At 39.8% G+C, this 21,401-nt stretch overlaps 1 protein-coding gene across 1 annotated transcript; it reads right to left on the reverse strand.

Moving 5' to 3' along the window:
- Positions 1-670: 670 nt before the first annotated feature.
- LOC127479227 (uncharacterized protein F13E9.13, mitochondrial-like) lies at positions 671-21,236 on the reverse strand. The gene is made up of 7 exons (XM_051805907.1): positions 21,205-21,236; positions 20,988-21,063; positions 19,742-19,824; positions 12,789-12,969; positions 8,201-8,351; positions 6,010-6,137; positions 671-990 (listed from the first exon to the last, which is right to left on the reverse strand). Exons 1-7 carry the CDS (start codon positions 21,211-21,213, stop codon positions 800-802), a joined length of 819 nt encoding a protein of 272 aa, XP_051661867.1. The 5' UTR covers positions 21,214-21,236; the 3' UTR covers positions 671-799.
- Between the last annotated feature and the right edge of the window lie 165 nt (positions 21,237-21,401).

The raw sequence follows: 21,401 nt of genomic DNA on the forward strand, positions 1-21,401 counted from the left end.
AGTTTTTAACATCACTAATACTAGTCTGGAAAGGCACAAAGCTGGAGGCACTTGCTGAAAAATAATAAACTTTTATTAAAATTTCCAATTTTTGCAAAAACATTTTGACTAAATTCCAACTCTACTTAAAATATAATTAAATATTTACATTTATTCTCTAATAAGTGTTGTAAGTAAATCAATATCCCAATTATCTTAAACTTCTGTGTTTCATACAATTACTTCACTTTTGTAATAAATGCACAATTTTAATGAAAAAATAATGATCTTGAACTTTAAAAGAGCCCTTCATTTGAAGAGATGAAAGTGCTGTACATCCATTCATTCATTATGTCTTACAGCCCCTGTGTGATGCAGGTACTATTATCGTTTTAAAGATGGGGAAACTGAAAGGCTAATTAACTTGTCCAATTTACAATACTTTTAGCTGTAAACTTAGTGCATCCTATTGTACTTCAAGGCAAAACAGAACTCAGCTCTCCTGTGATGAATATTTACTGTAAATTCTTAAACTCCACAGGCATTTCAGTTATAGGAGAGGATATATCACACAAGCCTTCAGGATTGGGTTTGCATTGGTGATGGCTTTGAGCACCACAGAAATGTGCTGCCTAGAAACAAACATCAGAGCACCAGTTCACTGCAAAGTGTCACCACGTTTCCCAGCTAGTTATGTTGATTATGTGCATTTTTATTTGATGTTATTCACCATTCAGCCACACATTTGTGCTTTAATTCTGTACAATGTACCGTACTGCATTTATACACACACACAAGCAAATACTGTTTACTGACAAGCTCATTCCCTCAGTGGACTTATGTGCTCCATAAATTTCTTTACTCGGTCAGGATCAACAGCATTTGCCCAATAACCTTCTTTCTTGAAATACGAACCAATTATTAGAGCATCTGCATCCAAGTAATTCCCCACATTCTCCAGAGTCACTCCAGACCCAATCAGCACAGGAATCTTCACAGCATGCTTAACCTCTGAAGAGAAGAAAACCAAAATTAGGGTTAAACCCTGTCTTCGAAACTCTGTCGATAAAGACTTTAATTTGCCTAGTTTTTCAACAAAAAAAAGGGATCAGCAAATTCATGATCACAGCATTTATTACTTTGCTACAGAATGAAACAAGTTCTCTGGAAAAAACACCTTTAGCTCTAAACAGGTGTTAAGAAAAAAAAAAATCTCACTTTTTACATTATGTTCTACGAAACACTTCATATATTTGCCTGTATGAAAAACAGCTGTGATCATACAGACACCAGTGACAGCTCCAACCAGTGTTCCAGAAATCAAAAGCCAGAAAGACAAGTGGTCTTTATCACTACTAGGAATGTCATGGAACAAAAAAGCCACTTATTTTTCCTTTATGCAGTGTTATTTAATTATCTGACCTTTTACCTAGCTCCAAAAGGAGAAATAGGAAAAAAAGAGGCTCAAAATATTATAGATTCACTTCATCTGTCAGGCAGAGGGGTGGATCTCAGCCCATGGTCCTGGTGAGCACGTTCACTGTGAAATGTGTGTGTTCTCACAGACCTGACTGAGCAGAAACTGCTCCATGGCTCAGTTACCAGAGTTCACATCTTTTGGAATAAAACCAAAAAGGGATGGTTGTTTTGAGCATGGAAAGGTTCCCCACAGATAAATGAAATGTTGTTACAGTATCTGCTGCAGAACTTGGGTCAGTACTAGCTTGAGGGGAGGGAAGCCCAGTTTAAGCATCCTTCTCATGCTCTCATTTCAAACTGACCATCCTAAGAGTCACTCATAGGGCTGGATGCTTCATGCCTTAGAGAAACGCTGTGAGGCATTATTTCTGACCGTTAAAAACATATAAATTTGCTTAATTGGTGATTATCTGATGGAAGGTGGTTATAGCTTGAGGTGACTAGAGGAAAGTACATATGCAATAAATAAAAGTCTGCTTCAAAACACTGCTTAAATGAAGTTTCATCAGAAGCCTAACTTATTAATTATGTTTCAGGAAAGACTAATTATTTATCACCTTCCTACTTCACTGAAGAAAGAGGATCAATTAAAATGCTCTTGAATCTCTTTTTAGGTAATATGCCCTACCATTTTTCCATCTAGGAACAATAACCCCTTCTTAAAAACATTTTTACACAAAAATGAAACCATTCCACACAGCCCTTCCTGAAAATGTAAAACAGATCAGATGGATCATGCTAATATGATTGAAACTTTAGTTATTTCTATGCATATTTGATATTCTTAGTCATTCTGCTTACAGCAACAAAACAATCCATTTTTAGTTATTTATAGCATGATTACTGATATCCCGTTCTAGAAAAATCAGATTTTTCTTTTGTATAATATCTTTATGCTCTTAGAAATATCCTATCTGCTTTATACTGACACCAATGCAAAATTAAGGTGCTACAACTGACCACAGATTTGTGCAGCAGTACTTCAGCCTATCCCCAGAGGAACTGGGTTTCAAGTCAATATTTGTTTTCGTGACAAGTGCGTAGGGCACATTAGCAGGTAGTGGATTCATAATTATTTCACATCAGCAGGAAAAACGAAGAGCCAAATAATTAAACAGAGCATGTTCACGTGGGTCTGAGGCAAAGACTCAGCCCCACTAGGCAAAGGGGAAAACCCAGTGAAACCTGAGACTGATCTGAAACTCTGAAACACCCCAAAGCTTTCCAAAGTAGCAAGGTATCCAACTGCTGCTGTGATCCACACATGACACATGGAGTCCACACACATCTCCTGTGCTGGAGATTTATTCAGACTGACAACGTGAAGAACGGCAAAGGGAGCGCTCAGTGTGCAGCGAGACTGTGCTACCTCATTAGGAATGCTACAGATGCTACTTTTAAGTCCTTTCCAAGCACATCAAGCCTAAAGTTGATTAGTAGAAGGTGATTTGTCTATTGGCTGTGTTAATACAAACTCTAACCTCTAAAAGAAAATAAATCAACAGCAGTGAGATGTGCTTTCGTATGGCAATGTTCAGTCACTGTCAAAATGTCTCTAAACACAGAGCTTTGCTTTAAATCTCTCAGCTTTCTTGGCGTTCTTTTTCTGTTGTTGTTTTTTTTTTTTTTTGACACAGTGAGAAAAAGGAGACAATTTTGTGATGTTACAGTAACAAGACTGAAGTTTACACAACTCGCACGTTTCTCTGTTTCAATGGGCTGTAACTAGAGGGCACTGTGCTCTTTCTTGTGGCAGCACAGCTGCAGATAGGTCTTTAATAAAATCCAATGAAATAGTGCTTGGATGCAAAGCACAATGAAAGCATTTGAACTACGGTATGCACAAGTTTCATGAAATAAAGGCCAAATGCTTCTAGCTTGAAAACAATGACGAAGAGCGGCGTAAAAATAAGCACCACGGTGCCAATAACTTGCTCGACTACTCTTCTTTAACAGCTTTTTCATTGCAGTGATCACTGTACCATACACAACACTATGTTTATGGTAATGCTCCACTGTAACACATTTTAGGTTTTTAATTCAAAGGACTTGTTCTCTGCCATTAAATCTAGGGCTTAGAAAAAGTACTGATCACTCACATCTCCTGTTTATCTCTGAGGGCACCACAAAGGCAGCAGCCTCTATTTTGACCATCAAAAGGTGAGAGGGTGAATCAGTCTTGATGCCCCTTTTATGAACAATAATTAAGGAGGTGACAGTCATAGCCAGCTGTTGGATTTCATTATGTACCTGTCTTCCACTGGTTACTCAGCTGAGGCACTTTGCTTTGTGCAAAGAGATAACTGAGCAGTCATTACACAAAGCTTTGGTCACTTAAAATACAGACTGAATGCAAAGCAGGTATTGCAGCAGTTATATCCAAAGGAAAAAAATCTGGTAGATTCACACACTCCAACCAAAGAACATTCCACAAGGCAGCAAACTGCAACAAACTTCTACAACCTCTTAAATGAAAAGATGGTTTGTTAATGAATTACAATTGAAAACGCTCAGCTATAATTCTTGCTCCTTAACAACATGAAGTCTGGTTTACAGATCTCATACTCCATGGACCACTGGTGCCCTGGAGCAAAGCCTGCCAGCCTCTGCAAGGAGAGGTGCTGGAAACTGCCAGCGAGAAAGCAGCGGCACAAAGTATGAGCAGAGTTCTCTGGCTTGACAGGGAAACACTCACTTCCCACAGCCCATCACAAGTCAGTCAACTCCACACAAAGACAAAGCCACTTCTGTATTACTGCACAACAAAGCTGAAAAAAAAAAGACATGACAAAAATCTCATCTGTCTCTCGGTTCTGCTTTCAAGAGATGCTTTGCAGTGTGATGAAAGGTGCCCAATTGTGTATCACTGTAACACAGCACTTCCAGGGCTGCATAAATTCGTGAAATGCAAAATTTCACTCACATCAACACCAACTTTGTAGCGTGTAGATCTGATCCCTTTTAAGAATCTCCTGACATAGATATGCCTAATTTGTCATTTCCTTATACTGTGGAATATTGATTTTTAAGTTATTCTCTTAACTGTTTTAAGAAAACATCCTTCTCATGAGAGGGCCTGCTAACATCCAAAAGGCTGTGATCTAAATAAAATAAACCCACGATCTGCAGACTCTTGCTTTCATAACACAAATCCAAACACAAAATTAATGTGTACTTCATTACAGCTGCCAACTCTGATTCATTTTGTTCTTTGGATCCAGAAGGAGAACAAGACAGAGACTGACATGTTTGTTCACATGAAAGAAAAGCAGAAGCCATGGTACTGTCTGGTTGAAAGTTCTGTGACAAAAAACCTCTGGTTCTACAGGTCAGGTTTTGCTCTGTGATGCAGGAAATCAGTGGAGGTTGCACATACACATGTGAAAGCAGAATTTAACCTAGGATTTTGCCCAAAGACTTATCAAATCCTTTTTTTAAATTATTTAATCTGCATTAATACATTAACTGCAGGCAGGTCTGGAGTTCTAGATTAAGGAAATTTTGCAGTCTCTAAAGGATGCTTAGCTTTCATCATCACCTGTTCAATGTATCAACATTCATTTTAAATGCTCTTAAGCATGTATGATAGATATTAAACCCTGAAAACACTGAATGATTTCATGCTTGAGGTCCAGGTTATCTATGGCAAATAAAGTAAGTTTTTCATGCTGATCTGTTAACAAAAATTGAATACAATACACGGCACTGGAACTTCAAAACTTTCTGTGTTAAAGCATGTCAGAAAGAGTAAAACCTTAAAAATAGACATTCTATTTTATGTAGTGAGACATTCAAATTCAAGCCATTAATCTAAATTAAAATTAGTGATGAAAATTAAATGTCCCCATGATGGAACTTTAATTCTAGCATGGGAGCGATACAGTTTCATAAAGACAGCCCAAACTTATGCCAATATAAAAATATGAAGAATCATAGCACTTCTGCAAAGGTCAGAACTCATAGGTCAAATGAGTCTCCCTTGATAAGAAGTCCACACCACTTAAAAATTATTTTGATGTTAATATCCTCTATCTACCAATGAACTTGTCTTCTTTCTGAAAATCTTCCAAGCAGTACTTTCCCTGGTATTACTGTTTGGAATGCTGCCTTATCAAAATGCCCCTTTCCTTGCAGGACTTTCATTTTCACTGTGAAAGGTTAAAATGCTCACCTCTTCAATGGAAAGATTCATAGTTAGTTAGATTCCTAACAAAGCTATAAAGTAGCTTTTTCTTCTATTAAGACCTTTTAGGAATTAAATAGCGATTTTTATTTTGTTCATTTAAGCTTCAGCATCACACAAAAGCTTGAAATAACTGTCATTTTTGTCCTGCCAAACCACTGTTTAGAAACATATCACAGCCAATCTGAATTGAACAGCAGCTCAAACTGTGTAAAACCAAAACCCCACAGTGAAGAGTTTCTTCTTGTTCCCCTTTTTCAACTCCCCTCTTAAGGAACGTGCAGGTTTCCCCTTAAGTGAATATCTGGATTTCTACATGAATTCAGAGTTCAGTGCCTGCTGGGCAGGCTTTGTGTGCCATCCCTCACCTCGCAGCTCCCGGGGATCCGCAGGCAGGGCCGTGGCTGTGCCGGTCAGCACCACCCCATCGGCCAGGAAGAGCTGGGCAGCCTCGGCCGTCTGGGCCACGCCAACATCGGCCGTCAGGGCGTGGGCACTGCAAGAGCAGGACCTGGTTACTGTCAGCACACTCCTGTTACACACACCCTGCAGCATGGACTGTGCTTCCAACAGAACAACCAAAGGCAGGCTTTGCGAGCGAGGGCAAGCGTCCTGGTTTAAATCGGGAAGAAACATCGCAATCCAAGCAAGAGTTAAAAAAACCAACCTCAACAACCATTTCCATCAGGGAAGCAGAACTGATGGGCCTGTTGCTCCGGGTCTCCTGCCTCTAAAGAGTGATTGCTGAGTGTGAGCCACCAAGTGTCAATTGAGACGGCTGCTTACACGTCGAGCACCTGTGTTTCAGAAATGTTGAGCACACAGAGCTCTCTGACTTCAAGTGGGAGCTGTGGTTGTTCATTCATAAATCAGATCCTGCTGCCTAGAACAGAATCAACAGCCTCCACGTCATTGCACAAGTCCAACTAACTGAAAGTATAGTTATTACCTATGGTATAATCACAGGAATCATCTTACACAGCAATTACAAGCATCAATTACCTGCAACCCAGCTGTTCAACAGCAGGCTTTGAGGTATGGGTGACACACTTTGAAACCTATAGCAATAGCAGCTATTAATTTAAACAGTCCTAAACTTGGAAAGAATTCCAGCCATTGCTGGTTCAACATCTGACTGTTGTTTCTGTATTTCCATCTAAATAGAAAACAACAGCTATGGCCAACATGTTGCACTGCTGAGTGGTGAAGGCACCAACCTCCTCATGGATCAGTCTGTATGGACAACACTTGGGAGAGGGCATGGTCTGGCCATATTCAGAGGCAGCACATGTGCCAGTGTATGGAAAATGAAGTAATTCCCTTTCTGCAGCTGGAGAAAGGCAGGCCTAAGTACCTAACACATACAGTGCCACTGAAAAAGGGCTGAAGAGTAGTTGGCATCCTAAAACTCACACATGGAAAGTGGCTGCAACACAGCAAACAGACTACAAAAATAGTCTGTCCTCATTTAAAGAACAGGACCATAGCAGCTCTCAGTGGCAGGTGTATTTTTCTACATTAAAAACCTCAACCAACAACATTTTCTTCTGAGCTTGTGAATCTGCCAGAAACAGGAACCTCTTTTCCTTCCTTAAAAAGCACACCCTTTGAACAATGGGAAGTATAATCCAAATATCAACTCACCAGTTGTCAAGACTAAAAAAAAAAAGTGATATGATGAAATCAATTTCTTTTACAGAAAAGTCTAATGAAATGTATTTTATTTATATATATCAAAAATCATTAGAAAGAAAACACCCCAAAAGTACCCGAAAAGCTTAATTTGACCACACTGCTTGTTTACTTTCTATTTTGAAATTTATTACTTGCTTATTATATATTTAAGATCTTCCAGACTTGGCTATTCTCATGATTACTCACATACTACACACAAACATTTTCATTAGGTTATTTAGCATGTATAATACATAGCACTTGAGCAGTTCTTCTGGGAAAAACCACAAAGAGTGACATCTAAATTGCTGAAAGTACCATGTGACAGGTAAGATAAAGTAGCAGTAGAAAAGAAACTGGATTCGTTTGTCATAAGTTCCTTCTGTTTGATAACCACAGAACATAACCTGTACATAGACAGCACTGATTTAAGTAGAAGAAATCAGTATTATTGGCAGGAAAGAAAAGAAAGATTTTTAAAATGCCAAAATATTATGATTTGGATGCTTTTATATGGCACCTGCTTACATGAGTAGAAAATAACCTTAGATACATAACCTCCAGAAACAAAATTTCTTTACACATAATAGGCATATACACAAGTGTATAAAATCTCACTCAATACCAGATGCAAGACTTTTACAGTCTGCATTTTTAAATCCTAGAGGTTAAACAACTACGAACTTCACAGATAGACCAACCAGCAACTTACAGGTGCAAATTTATTTTTAAATGTATCCCTTAACAGCACTGCAAGACCTTGCTTAAATAATAAACTCCCTATATCATTAATGGCCCTGACACTGCATTTGCACTAATAATCAAAAAACAGGGAAAAATATCACAATTATATTCATATTTACGAAAAATATTGCTTATATTTACCTATGTTTCTTTTTAATATCGGCAAAAATCTGAATGTTCTCTGCTCCAACTTGTTTTCTGTATCGTAGCAGGTCACCTGCACAGGCATTTATAATCCCTTCATCAGCCACATGAGAAAACACAAACCCTTCAGCCCGGATAAAATCAAGACCTGAAAACAATCAGAAGCAGTATTTTAAAGACTGGAAAACAGAAATACTAAATCCAAACAAAAATCCACCTTACTGCCCTTCTTATTTGATCCCAGCACAAGCTCTTCCATATGTCCTAGGACTAACCAATGTCGCTTTTCCACAAATTTAAGTTTTACGTGCTTTATTTTCACCCATATTCTGACCTCTTTCCATCTTACTACTTTTAGCTCCGATCTCTCCAATAGAGCCCACCAATTTTCTGTCTATCCCCATGGTTCCCTTCTTTCTCAGCCCCTCAGTTTGTTCCTGTGTGGCTCAGAAAAGGCAGCTGCACACCCTGCCCTGCCTCTTGCCCTGAAGTGCCAGTGGGCACACGCTGACAGAGGAGCAGGTAGGTCAAAACACGGCTCCTTTGTCCTTTTCTCTCCAAAAAGGGTCATTAACTTGCATCTCTTCCCTCTTTCAAGAAACTCTTTCATTGTACTACGTCTTTCCCAACATCTGCCCCCCTGTTAAATGTGCCTCAAGTTGGCCATCAGGTGAAAAACCATCAAGGACACGGACACAGAGGAATAGCACTGTCATCTTTCTTTACAAAATTAGGCATGGAAACACAGCCTGAAACACAACCCATCTGACTCCATCTCGGTGTAGCATGTTTTCTACACAGCACCACATCAATAAATTACTTGTAGAGCTGTGCCAAAGGTACGAAAAAAGGTAAGGTTTGGGAAGAGCAAAACGTTTTCCACTGTACTCCAAGCTTACCCTGATCACCAATTCTACCATGTCTTAGCAGCACGGCTTCCACCATATTCATTAATGTTTTGCACTGGGAAGGTTTTGTGGGGTAGATATTTAAGAGGAAGATTACAAATAATAATTATTTCACCCAGGCCATTCATTGACTATCAGGGACCCCTCCCACAGCCTTGAAATATCCATGTTGTAATACTGAAGCCTTGGACCACAATGTAATAAGCCTGCAGTTGTAAGGCACAAGATTGAATCCTGATTCCCTTATTCCACTTCCCTCTTCTCCCAAGTCTTTCATAGCACTGAAGTTCATTTCACCTGTCACTTAACATCTGCACAGAAGCTCTGCACTCATCTTGTGCAGTTTTGCTGTTATTCCAGTTTGCTTTAGAGGGCTCTTCCAAGCCCTTCTGAAGCTCTGCTGCTGCTCCAGCTTTGGAATCAGCTGCATGTTTAATTAGAGCTGACATCATACCAAGGAAAGCAATGCATGTGGAAGCAGCTATCGAGAATGCAGTCCCACCCACCAGAGAACTGCTTAGGCAACAGAGGCATCACCCTAGCATATTTCACATACAAACAGAAATGATCTCGAAAATGTATTTACCAAATGACAAGGTGCCTGTTTATTTTAAAATTTCAGTTTCACTCCCAAAGCCCTGAAGTTGCAGAAACAGAAGCTTATGCCTGATAGAGAAGAGCCTGTATTGCTTAGCAACACAGACTCCAGCTAACAAGAAACATCACAGATGGATGCCAAATGAAATGCAAGCTGTCCTGTGCCTTGAGATTAGCGGCTGAAAAGCATGGAATGTTCTCAGGATCCAAAGTCAAGAGCGTGCCACAAGTACAGCTACAGGTGTTTGTAGACACTGGGTAATAAACACACTGCAAACAGCCTGATTGAGACTTCTGGGAACAAAACCTACAGATTCTACTACAACACCCAAGCTTACAGAACAATTCAGAGTTAAGTAAGAAAAAATATTTCTCTAATCATAAGACTATTGAAGGGTCTAGAGACATGTTACACTTTCACAGCAATCAATGTTTAACTTAAGACAGGAGCTATTCACTAAGTAATTTCATTTATTAAGGTCACTGCTTACATGTTTGTTGACACTTGGTTTGTGTTTCCTTAATGTAGTAATTTAAGACTTTTTGCTGAACATTAGTATGGTACTTAGTTTAACAAGGCTGCACTCTTGATCTGGGTTTTTAGAGGCCATGAAAATACAAATTTTAACCAAGTGTAATAGGTGCAGGCACCATATCATTATCCTTCTGTTTTATGAAGCCATAATCAGATTCCACTAATGAATTCATTTTTACGCTCATAAAGTTGTGAGAATGATACTACTGCTTACTTTCACATTTGGCAAGCTGAAAAGTAATAGCTGCTGAATAGTTACTAGGCAGTCCCATTTCTGACTTATATGGGAACAAAACATTTTGTAGTCTCACTGGAAAACAAGAGCAGGAAGTTTCCAATGAAACCTAATAAACAGAATTTTAAGATTATGTTAAGAACATGGAATCAAGTAACCAGCCACAGCAAAGCCTGTTCAAGGAACTTGAGCTTATGTCTTCCTCAAAAGCAAGTCCCCCACTATTCTCTTACCATTGCCCCACACCTTTGCTGAAGCACCCAGCACAAACACAATTTTGCTGGCATTCCATTCTTTAATGCCTAATTGAATAAATAAATGTTTCCTAAAGAATCAAATTAAATGAAAAAAAAGAAAATCCCGACCTCCTCAGATGCCTCATCCCCTGATTTATTACTGTTATTTTCAGATCTATCTGCCAAGCTGCTGGGAAAATTCAGTAATTTCATCTGTTACTATTTGGCTACCCACAACACATTTATTAGCACAACCACATGTTGCTGAAGTTGAGCTTCTAGTCACACTGTAAACCTGCTGATTTTCTCCTGCCCTTTACAAAATAAAATCATTACCTTCTCCTAGAGACCATTTATAAATTCCCTGTGTGGTTCTCTTCAGGGTGGTTATTTCTACCAAAGACAGGAATTTCCACAGGGAAAATGAAATGACTGCATAGTAGTCATAGTACAAGATGCTAAATTTTTTAGCTAAAACACCTTTAGCAAGTTATTTTTGTAGTGAAAGCACCCAGGACTTGCTTTATTAATATCCACTTATTAAAATTGTATTGATACTAAAGTCACTACTAGGTTCCTACAGAAAAACTACTCAGAGATTTGCTGCCTACAAAGTAGCACTCACTTTACTATGATTTTGCTTAAAGTGATTTTTTCTTTTTTTTTTGCTTTCCTGTTCAGTGAACTTGAGACAATCATTTTTAGAGAAGTGCAATGAAATGCATTAAACACAGGCCCTTCCTGGCTGGTGTTCTCCAGTTACAGAGCAAATAGTGCAGAACAGTAGTAGAGCTGAGCAAAACTCAAGCCCTCCAGGAATTCTCTCCCTCATTAATAATTGCTGAGAAGAGAAGTGCATTGTTCCTGCACTATATCCCTTATTTAATGATGATTTTTGCTCCTCAAAGGATGCATAACTCATTAACAATCTGACCATTGCTTTTAAAAATAAGGTGTGTACTATTTTTGCAAACACATATGTCCCTCAAGTATCCTACATGAATGCAATCTCCAAAACAAACTGGATTCTGTTAGTGTTTTTATTTTAGGTTTTCATACAGGTTCTGCTGCAGCAATAAAAATCAGGTTTTGTCAGTTTGTCAAGCGGTTTATAAAATGGCAACTTCCGATTTCAGAGCACACAAAACAAATCTGAGACCAAAACACATCTACTAACAAGAATGTAAACCTTTCAGAATATATTCAGCATAATTAAAACTGTCACTGCAGGTAGGTTACCCTATATTATTTTACCTGAAGTGTGGTTTTCAGTTAACACCAGCATCTTCTGCCTGGCTCTATAAAATTTTTACGTTCAAAAATGTGCATCCTTACTGCAATCACATAAGCAATTTGGGCAAAAAACATGCATTAACCCTCAATTTATGAATTTAGGAAGTACAAGCTTTCCACATTAAGCCAACCCCCATCTTTACATCACGGAATGTTACATATGAAAACCTAAAATTACTTCAGTAAGTAGTAGGAGCAGAAAGGTTAGCAAGTCTAGGATTCATGCAACAAAGACAGATTAATTTATATTTAATTCCCCCAAACGCAATTTAAGTAGTTTGGTTATCTGTACATTCATTATTTGTTATTATATAAAAAGCTTAATTCCATCCATTCATTAAAGGAGACAATGAAAACTTAGTTTTAATGGATAACAGTAGTAGCAACAACATATTATTAGATGATGAAACAGGATGCTTAACCACAGTGGGTTAAACTGATCCTCAAATACAATTTAAGTGAAGTAAATAGAGTTACACCAAAGGTAGCTTTTAGACACGAGTAGGTTTAAACCAATCACTACATTTAGACAGGTTTCACCTAGAAAGCTGCTGCAGCGGCCTTGGGATTTTCAGCTGCCTCCAACTGAAGCGGTGTACAAGTATCATCTATTACAATCAAGCAGGCATCTTCCTCAAAAATCTAATTTCTGCCTTTTCAGGGTACAGTGAGCTTTTCATGTCTCATTTTTCATGGTATCTATGTTAGCACAATGCGCAATTTGCGGAGAGTAAATGCCATGGCAAACAGCAGTAATAACTGATGAGTCATTTCTATTTACCTGCAGCCAGAGCCACTGCTATTGCCTGCTGGTTTGCAGCACTCAGGACCTGGACACCCAGTGGGAGAAGGGGGCAGCTCTGTCTCACTGCAGCACCAACCACTGTCATTGCAGCCGTGACCTCTGGCCCAGGACACACCGTGTACGGGAGGTCGTGCATGTTTTCCACTATCAAGCCATCCTGGGGAGATTGTTATACAAAAGTACGATCACACCGTGCAAAAAGGGACTTCAAACACGTGGCTAGTTTACCCTCACCCTGTTTTGCATGAAGAGACACGCGAGTTTAAGGGTTTCCCTTCAAAGGCAGGACTATCCGCAGTAAATTGTGTTGATGTGTTTGATGCACACGACCACTCACAGAAGTGCTTTCATCGACAGCACGGTATTCGCAGGGAAATCATGAGGAGAAATAAATGGGGTTTTAATTATGCATTCATCAATTTGGTTTCCTTTGATCCATCCTAAAATGTGAACTACGGGCAAATGAGTTGAATCTTATACTTCATTAAAAATAGTGTAAAGTCAAATTTCAGTTATCCAAGGGGAATACAGGATATTGAGTATATTTGGATAACGGAGGATTTGGAGATAATCAGGGCAATTTTCAATTCAATTAATGTCAGAAAATAAGTGTTATTTTGGATAAATAAAGGAATTTTTTGTTTATTGTGTGTATTTGTAGTGTGCCTAATACCATAGTATTAACTATTGATATTTCTCCCATTCCATATTCAGAATTACTGGAAGAAAGATATTGCTATTTATTATCTATTAGACCTCTCCTTCCACATGGACATACTCTCAGCAAACACTGGAGTGATGATAAAATACTCTGCTAATACAATTTATGCAATTTATTGAAAATCTTTGTACATTACCTGCTACCATGCACTTTTCCAATCATTGTATTCCAGAAAGTTTGCAACAACAAATCACATATAATTTTGTCAAGGACTAATAACAAAAGTAAAAATATAGGACTGATATTTTGCACTTGTTATGAGAATATTAAAAGAAACTAGATATTTGTCATGAGCTTCATTCTAAAAATTCAAAAAGTTTAAATGATAAACTAACTGCACACATAGAAAATAAATTCTGCTCTCTGGAATCTTATTATACAACTTAATCCTTTAAAATGAGAGCTTTACATTTCAAAGATACTGTAACTGAAACAGAATAGAAAAAAAAACATTTGAGGGGGCAGGGAGGGAATACAACTAGAGATTAAACATAGCATCTTGGTTAATAATAACACAGAATGAGGAAGAGGAAACAAAATAAAAATATTTCCTTTTTCGTAAACTTTCATATGTAATGCTTCTCTAATCTTTGTTGTAGTGTAGAAGCCCTTTTGGCAGGTAAGACAGTATATAAAATACAGTCAGCATTTAATGGCTGAATTACAGGCTGAGCCACAGACATCATAAATGAACACCTAACACAGAGGATGAGGAGAACCGAGAATGGACATAACCTGATGAAACAACATGGTCAGCCCAAGCACATGACACACATATGTTCAGTGCACCAGGGCACAGCTGCCTTTACCAAATTACTTACAGCTGAATATTTAAACACACAAAACACATGCTACCTAAAAAACAAAGGGACACAACCTATTAATGGGCAAGGTGACCTGCTATGATGAGCACTTCACATTAGACCTATGCACTATTTGGTGCTTCATCAACATATTTAATTACATAATTCCAGTCCAAAAAAACCCCTGAATTAGGAAAAGCAGATATGACAACCAACCAAAATATCTGTCCTTGACTTTTTCCTACGTCCAATTCAATATGTAACACCTACACTTCTGTACCTGTGATGGGAGGTAGCCATGTGACAGAGATGACAACCTGCCCTAAGAAAACCCACAAAAATTGGAAGAAAATTGGAAGAAAAAAAAAAAAGGACCAATTTTTATTCAGTTTGTCTAGGCTGAAGTCAGGGCTGTTCCAACCAAACTGAACTGACCAAATGGTCGTACCTCAGGAACAACTACAGAATCCTTTGTGTACTAACAGAAAGAGAAATCCCATGGTCTTTTGCCCTCTCTACATATAAATAATCAGGTCAGGCTGAGCAAGAATAGAAAGTTGGTCAGTAGTTGAATGTGGCAAAAGGATTAATGCAGAACTATAATATTTTAACAAAACAAATTCAAAAAATGCAATGAACCATCAAACACAGGTAATTCCTTGAGACCACAAAATCTGGAAGCCTTCAGCTTAAGAATGATCTACTTGGCAGACTTCACCAAAATCTGGTTATCTGGGAAACTCCAAGGTTATCATGAGGGCCAGGAGCTAGGATCTGCCAAACAGAAGCCTCAGGCTTTCAGGCAGCCAAGAATCCACCTCAACAGGACATATAAGAAGAAAGGTGACTGGGAATGGGACTTCAAATGTTCAGCTCCCAAAGAGCCACATAGCAGCCAAAAAAGCAAGAGAATGGGCTGGCAGAATTCCATAGCAATTCCACAGTGAAACTGAGCTTTCTGGGAGTTGCTACTGCTTTGATAGTTCAGGATTTGCACAAAGCAAATTATTCCATTAGATACGTTAACGAATTAATTCATTTAATAAATTATAAAAAACCTAGCCATAGCACTATGCATAACAAGTATCTGATTGAATTCCAGCTCAAAATGCAGGCATATGGGAGGATTCCAAAATTTCTCTCTTCTGCCTCAAACTTACTATCTTCACTTTTCAGCAACTGTCTCTTCCTATGGCTTGAAGGTCCACTATTACAGTGAATATTTTTGTAGTACTTTAGTAATGTATTATTCTTTTAGTACCATCCAATAGACTACGTTCTTTTGCATAGTCTGTTTTGTTTAATTAAAAAAAGAACAACATATGTTCTGCAATACAGAAAGCTGAATTACAGAGGCATTAAGTCAAAGCTTTCTTTTACATTTTATATAAAAATATAACACCACAGATTTCTGTGTTTACTGAATTGATATGTATATAAGACAGACTTCTGTATTATCAGACAGCTAATTAAAATGGGGAGAAAAAAACAGTTATGCTAAATTAAAGTTCTTGGAACTTAAGCTTATAGTTTAGAAGTCTGTGGAAACAGCTACTGCATTATATCCTCCAAAGCAGAATTTATTTAGATAGAATGAGACAAAACTCTAGCAAATACCTTTTGTGTTCCTTTTTCCATTCAATATTAAAATAACTTAAGTGTTGCTTATATGTAATAGCATTATTATAAGTAATTCTCAAACAATATGTTTCCTTTTTAGGTTGAATTACTTCTGAAGTGCTACATATGTGTGAAGTGCCCTTTGCATCACAGTCAGCGACTGAAAAATAGGTCATCTAAATAGCTCTCTGATTATATAGAGAAATAATTTCCTTAGCTTTATTCCACTTACAGAAACAACCTCTTAAAACACTTCAGCCCCACAGGCACCACAGAAGAAAAGCCTGAAAAATAGCCACAACATTATAAACCACAACAGATGCAATAGTTGTACAAGTTTTAACTCAGCATAGACTTAACATAACTTTTCCCCAGGGAAACTTTAACCTCAGTGTTTCCCCCCAAAAGAAAGGTTTTACCTGCAAACATGTGCACACCAACACACACCTTCGCAAGCTCAGCAGCCCTACCCCGTCCTGCAGGAAGAAGAGGGGGAGTTTGCACCACACCTCTTATTCTACAGGCTCAGGTGTGTAATAAGGCTGTTACAACTTTTCCCCCACCACACACATGTGCCCCTTATAAAGGCAATCAAGTGCCTTTGCAGAGCATTTAATTGCTGTATCTAAGCACAGCTTCCCAACAATTCCTTTAAAAACTCACCTCCAGAGCAGATCACTGCCTTAACAGAGGTAACTATCTTACGTTCTCCTACGCATACCATAGGAGGCAGCTGTGAGGAGGTTTGTCTGCTGTTTTATTTTACTGTAATATAGTTAAGATTTGAAATGTTCACCTCTGTAATCCAAGTGATAACTACCTATATTCTTCCATACAGGAATACTAGTTTATTCTGTCTCAACTGTTATTAAATTCTAAGCATTTTGAATTCCACTTATCACTGTAGTTATAAGAGTAACAGGCTTAAAACTCTTCATTTTTAAAAAAAAAAATCAATGTAAAACATATACTGGTAACTGTTTTTAATGTCAGCTACTCAAGTAGCTACAGTTAGGAAACAGCAACCTGTAGTCAAATAATCTTTATCACTGAAATCAGAGGCAACTTGTGCTCTATTTTCTGGCTAGAAAGCAAGTGCCAGGCAGGTTGAATGGAATTAATAAAAGTTAACTTGAATATATACTGTGCATCTTTCTTAAACAAAAGCATGTACAAATTGGAGGGATTATAATGCCCCATACTCTGCTGCTTACAAAATTTTGTCTAGGGAATTTCATTGTTTAGCAACACAGAAGTACAAAGCATATACATTTTGAGCACAGATGGCTTCCTAACTGAGCACTCACTTGTTTTCATTACTGTGCTCTAATATCACAAATCTTCCATATTTATTATGTTAAGCTGCTAATGTGTCAGACAAGTCACCTTCCTCTGAATATACCAGGATTTACTTCCAAGTGCAATGCATATGGAGTGAGCAAGACCACATACTTCCTTTTTCCACATTAACAGCAATTCAAGCAACTTAAGACAATATGTAAATATCTAATAGCAGCAAATGGTTATGTATCTTCTTAAAGGCTACTGTAGGCAGCATTTGGAAACACTGTCAGTAGAAACATCCATGGAAAAAAAACCCTTTAAGTTTTTCTAGCTCTTCTTCCACAAGAAAAACAGACAGCTTAAGAGTTCATTTGGAATACTGAGCAAGAAACACAAATATATTCTCACTAGGAAAGCAGGACAGTTTGGAAGAGTGGTGATCTCTGTGCAAAAGCTGGGAAGGTCCTGAAATATTTATCATGAAAACTCGCATTTCTCTTAAAGTACCAGAAAAACTAAAGAAGTGAATTGCAGAAAGCATTAGGCAACCATACTGAACTTACAGAAGCTCCCCTGATTATCTCTGACATTTATAGCATTAATAAAGGATTTGTTTGTTATGTTGCCGTAACACTATTCTGTATAGACCTTTAGAATGAAGATTGCTGTGGAATGCATAGTGCCTTTTACAGGAAATAAACTTAAGCATAACTCTAAGCCCTGAGTTTGTCCAAATGTGTAGAGAAATGACTGCATTCACCTCATCTGACAGGTAGGTTTAAAAATATATTTAAGTTCAAAGGATTGCCCAATTTATTACAACCGTTGAAAACACGAAGTTTAAAAGCCAAAGTACAGTTTTGTGTTAGTACTGTTTTTAAAGCTTGTCTTAAAGCTGCTCCAGCTTTGTGCAGGCCAACAGTGTAAGTGACTGCTTCTGTACCCTCCCTCACCTTCGGGTACACTTGGTGTCTTCCCCTTGCTGCTCCAGGATTCAATGTGTAATTATTACATAAGGGAAATGGGTAAACAGGCAGTGGAATGTGGGGCAATGGCTTTATGAGCTATAGATTACTTGTGCAACCACTTCTTCTGACACAGGAAGACAGAGACTAGTATTCGCCACTCTTCTGACGTAGATCAAATCACATTGTACCTCTTGCTGATACTGTAACAACAAAATATGAAGTGACAGTACAGAAAACGGAGCTATTTCACACCTGTTCTTTCAGCTGGCATGAAAAGGAAGAAAACTTACTCACTCTGTTCAACTTGCAGTTAAAGACTATTCTAACTGGGTGGACATCTTGCATGTGCTCATCTGGTTCACAGGCACTGAAGCCCACCTATGTAAACATCATTCTACCAGGAAGCTGCTTGTCCTTTCAAAACAATTCTATTCTCAGCATTCTTGCCTAATTTAGCCTTAGTAAGTACTCTGCCCATAACCTACTTTGTGTGACTTGTCTTGCATTTTGACCTGGGTCTTTTATAATTTAGACTAAGCTCTTGCCTTCAATTTTGTTCCCTCTGTAAAGTATCACTCTAGTGATACATTAAACTGTTTCAACTTACCTGTTATTGAAGTTTTGCTGAAAACAGCAGCGACTGCTTGTTCACTTAAGACATTTTCAATCTTGTACACCACCATAAAATGTTCACAATGCTGTGAGCAGGTCAAAGAAAAAGCACATCAACACCCCTAGACAAGGTGTAATGAAATGTTTAAAACATATCTGACCTTTCAAAAGGACACACACCCTGTTAAAATCTACTGACCTATGAAGATTACTATAGCACTTAAAGGTCCAACAGCAATTCTGCCTCTTCTTGCCTCTAGCTGAGACTGGCCTTTCAGGCCTTCTCCTCTGGATGTGCAAAACAGAGGTATATTTGCTGCTGGGGGCCTGAAGAGTTAAAGAGGGCTGAGAAGGGCCTAAGCTTTACCTTTTTAGTCCCTGAATTATCTGTGTTGTTTTGGTACAGACACAAAGGTGGGGTGATCCTGCACCCTACAGGTGCCTGAGCTATGGATGCAGTGTATCACCTGTGCACATGGCAATCCTCCAGGACTCCCTGAAACCAGAGTGCTGCACAGACCCAAAAATACAGTTGCTTGTCAGACTGGATGGATGAAGCATTCTACAGCCTAGAATGCCACCAACAATCCATGCTGCAGCCCACTTTCCTTTTTTTTCTTCTTACCCCTTCAATGGACTTGACTCTTAGAAGTTGACAGTCATCCAACTTAACTTGAATTGTACAATTTGAATCTAAACTTTTTAAATTATTTTGGGTGCAAGTGATACTTATGTTACAGTTTTCTTTGTAATCTGGAAGGCCTACTTACTGTGTTGAAATAAAAGACGTGTATTTAAACATCTCCCTAAACTGTGTGGTTTAGGATGCTTTTGATGAAGTACAGGACCAATTAAATATATTGGCTATGCAGAAGTGGTTTTGTTCAATGGCTGCCACAGGAAGAAAGAAACAAAACTTACAATTCCAGCATCCCTGTAAGCTTCTGCTTCTTGACAAGCTTGATCAACGATCTGGGTCAGTGGAAGAGAACTTCTTGGTGTCCCTGCAAGAATAACACTGCATACTCCAGGGCACAAATCAAACACATGGGCAGGGACAGCTCTTGGGTAGGACAGCTACAGGGATTGGCAGGCTGAAATAGGGAGATACAGAGTAAACTTGCTAAAAGGCTGCTCTGTCTCCTTGTGACACACCTTAGTGACTTCTCTTTCCTTAGCTGAACTTGGCACATCTGCTGTAACCATTTGGTTCCTAAATCTAATTCATAAACTTGAGGAATGTCTGCTATAATCCCTTACTGCACCAGGTCTGCTCTTAGCTTGCTATTCCTGCACTTATTATAATTTATCCTGCATTAATGACGTTCTGGACAGTACAACCTATGGGCAAGACCAACCCCTAGGTCTGCAGAATACCTGTGCTAAACACCAGTGAGTTTAAAATCAGTTAAAGCTATCTTGAATCTGCAAGGCAGATCGTATCTGACCTTCAGCATTAAGTGTTCCATAGCAGAAATGAACACACATGGATTTTGTTGGAGTTCCATGAGTTTCCGTTAAGATCAACTCCAAAGTAGCTTCTGATATTTAGGCTCCTAAATCAGGCAGTGATAGTCTGAAATGGGGGCTGTGCTGAGCCCTCTGACAGCTTTGTTAGATTTCACAGCATGGGGAAGGCTGGACAGTGCCTGGGGGCTGCTGCTGGGAAAAGGTGGAGCAGGGTGAGCTCTGGGCACCAGCCCGTCAAGGTTGCTGTAATCAGCTCCGCTCCCCCTGAGTCCTTGGAAAGGGGGACGAGAAGGCCAGGCTGGCAAAGACCTGCCTGCTGTCCGAGCTTCCCACTGTGGCAGCTCTATCCAACCTGTACCCTGTCCTAATGCTTATTCGTGCAATTCTCTAACCACTGCTTCTTAAAACACTGAGCTCATCAACACCAAACCTTTGTTTTCTCAGCCTGGCTCCTTACGGGGAACCGTCTCCTGCCTTCTTTTGCCTCTGAAACGGGGAGGTGCCCAAACTTAGGGCACTTCACGAGCGGCCCGTGGCGGCGGCTGAAGGGACTGAAGAGGCTCCCAGCGGCGCGGGCTTTACTCGGGGAGGCCGCAGCCGGGCCAAGGGGCGACACCGGCGAGTGGGGACCCGGTCCTGGTCCCGCTTCGGGTCCGGGTGCGGATCCCGCCGGCCGTGCCGCCCGCCCAGCGCTTACCTGGCAGCGCTCCCACGTGCACCATCCCAATGACCGCCGCCTTCAGCCGCCCGAACAGCGCGGGCCGCCGCACGATCTGCGGGGAGGGGAAGGAGGGCGTGAGCGGAGCGGGGCGGGGCCGGGGCCGGGGCCGGGACCGGGGTCGGGATTGGGATCGGGATCGGGATCGGGATCGGGATCGGGATCGGGGTCCCGGTCTCGTCCCCGCTACGCTCACCCCGGACATGTCCCACGTGCCGCGCACCCGCTTCCGGGTGCGCGTCGTGGCCCCGCCCCCTTGCCCGCCCCCTTGCCCGCCCCCTTCCGACACAGGCCCCGCCCTCTCGCCCTTATCCCCGCTCCTTTCTCCCCGGCTTCGCCCCTCTCGTTCTTGGCCCCGCCCCTTTGGGCCGCGGCCCCGCCCCTCCAGCCCCG

Source organism: Manacus candei, unplaced genomic scaffold (genome assembly GCF_025592945.1).
Source record: "Manacus candei isolate 608988 ecotype Guabito, Panama unplaced genomic scaffold, ASM2559294v1 h1tg000065l, whole genome shotgun sequence".
NCBI lineage: Eukaryota > Metazoa > Chordata > Aves > Passeriformes > Pipridae > Manacus > Manacus candei.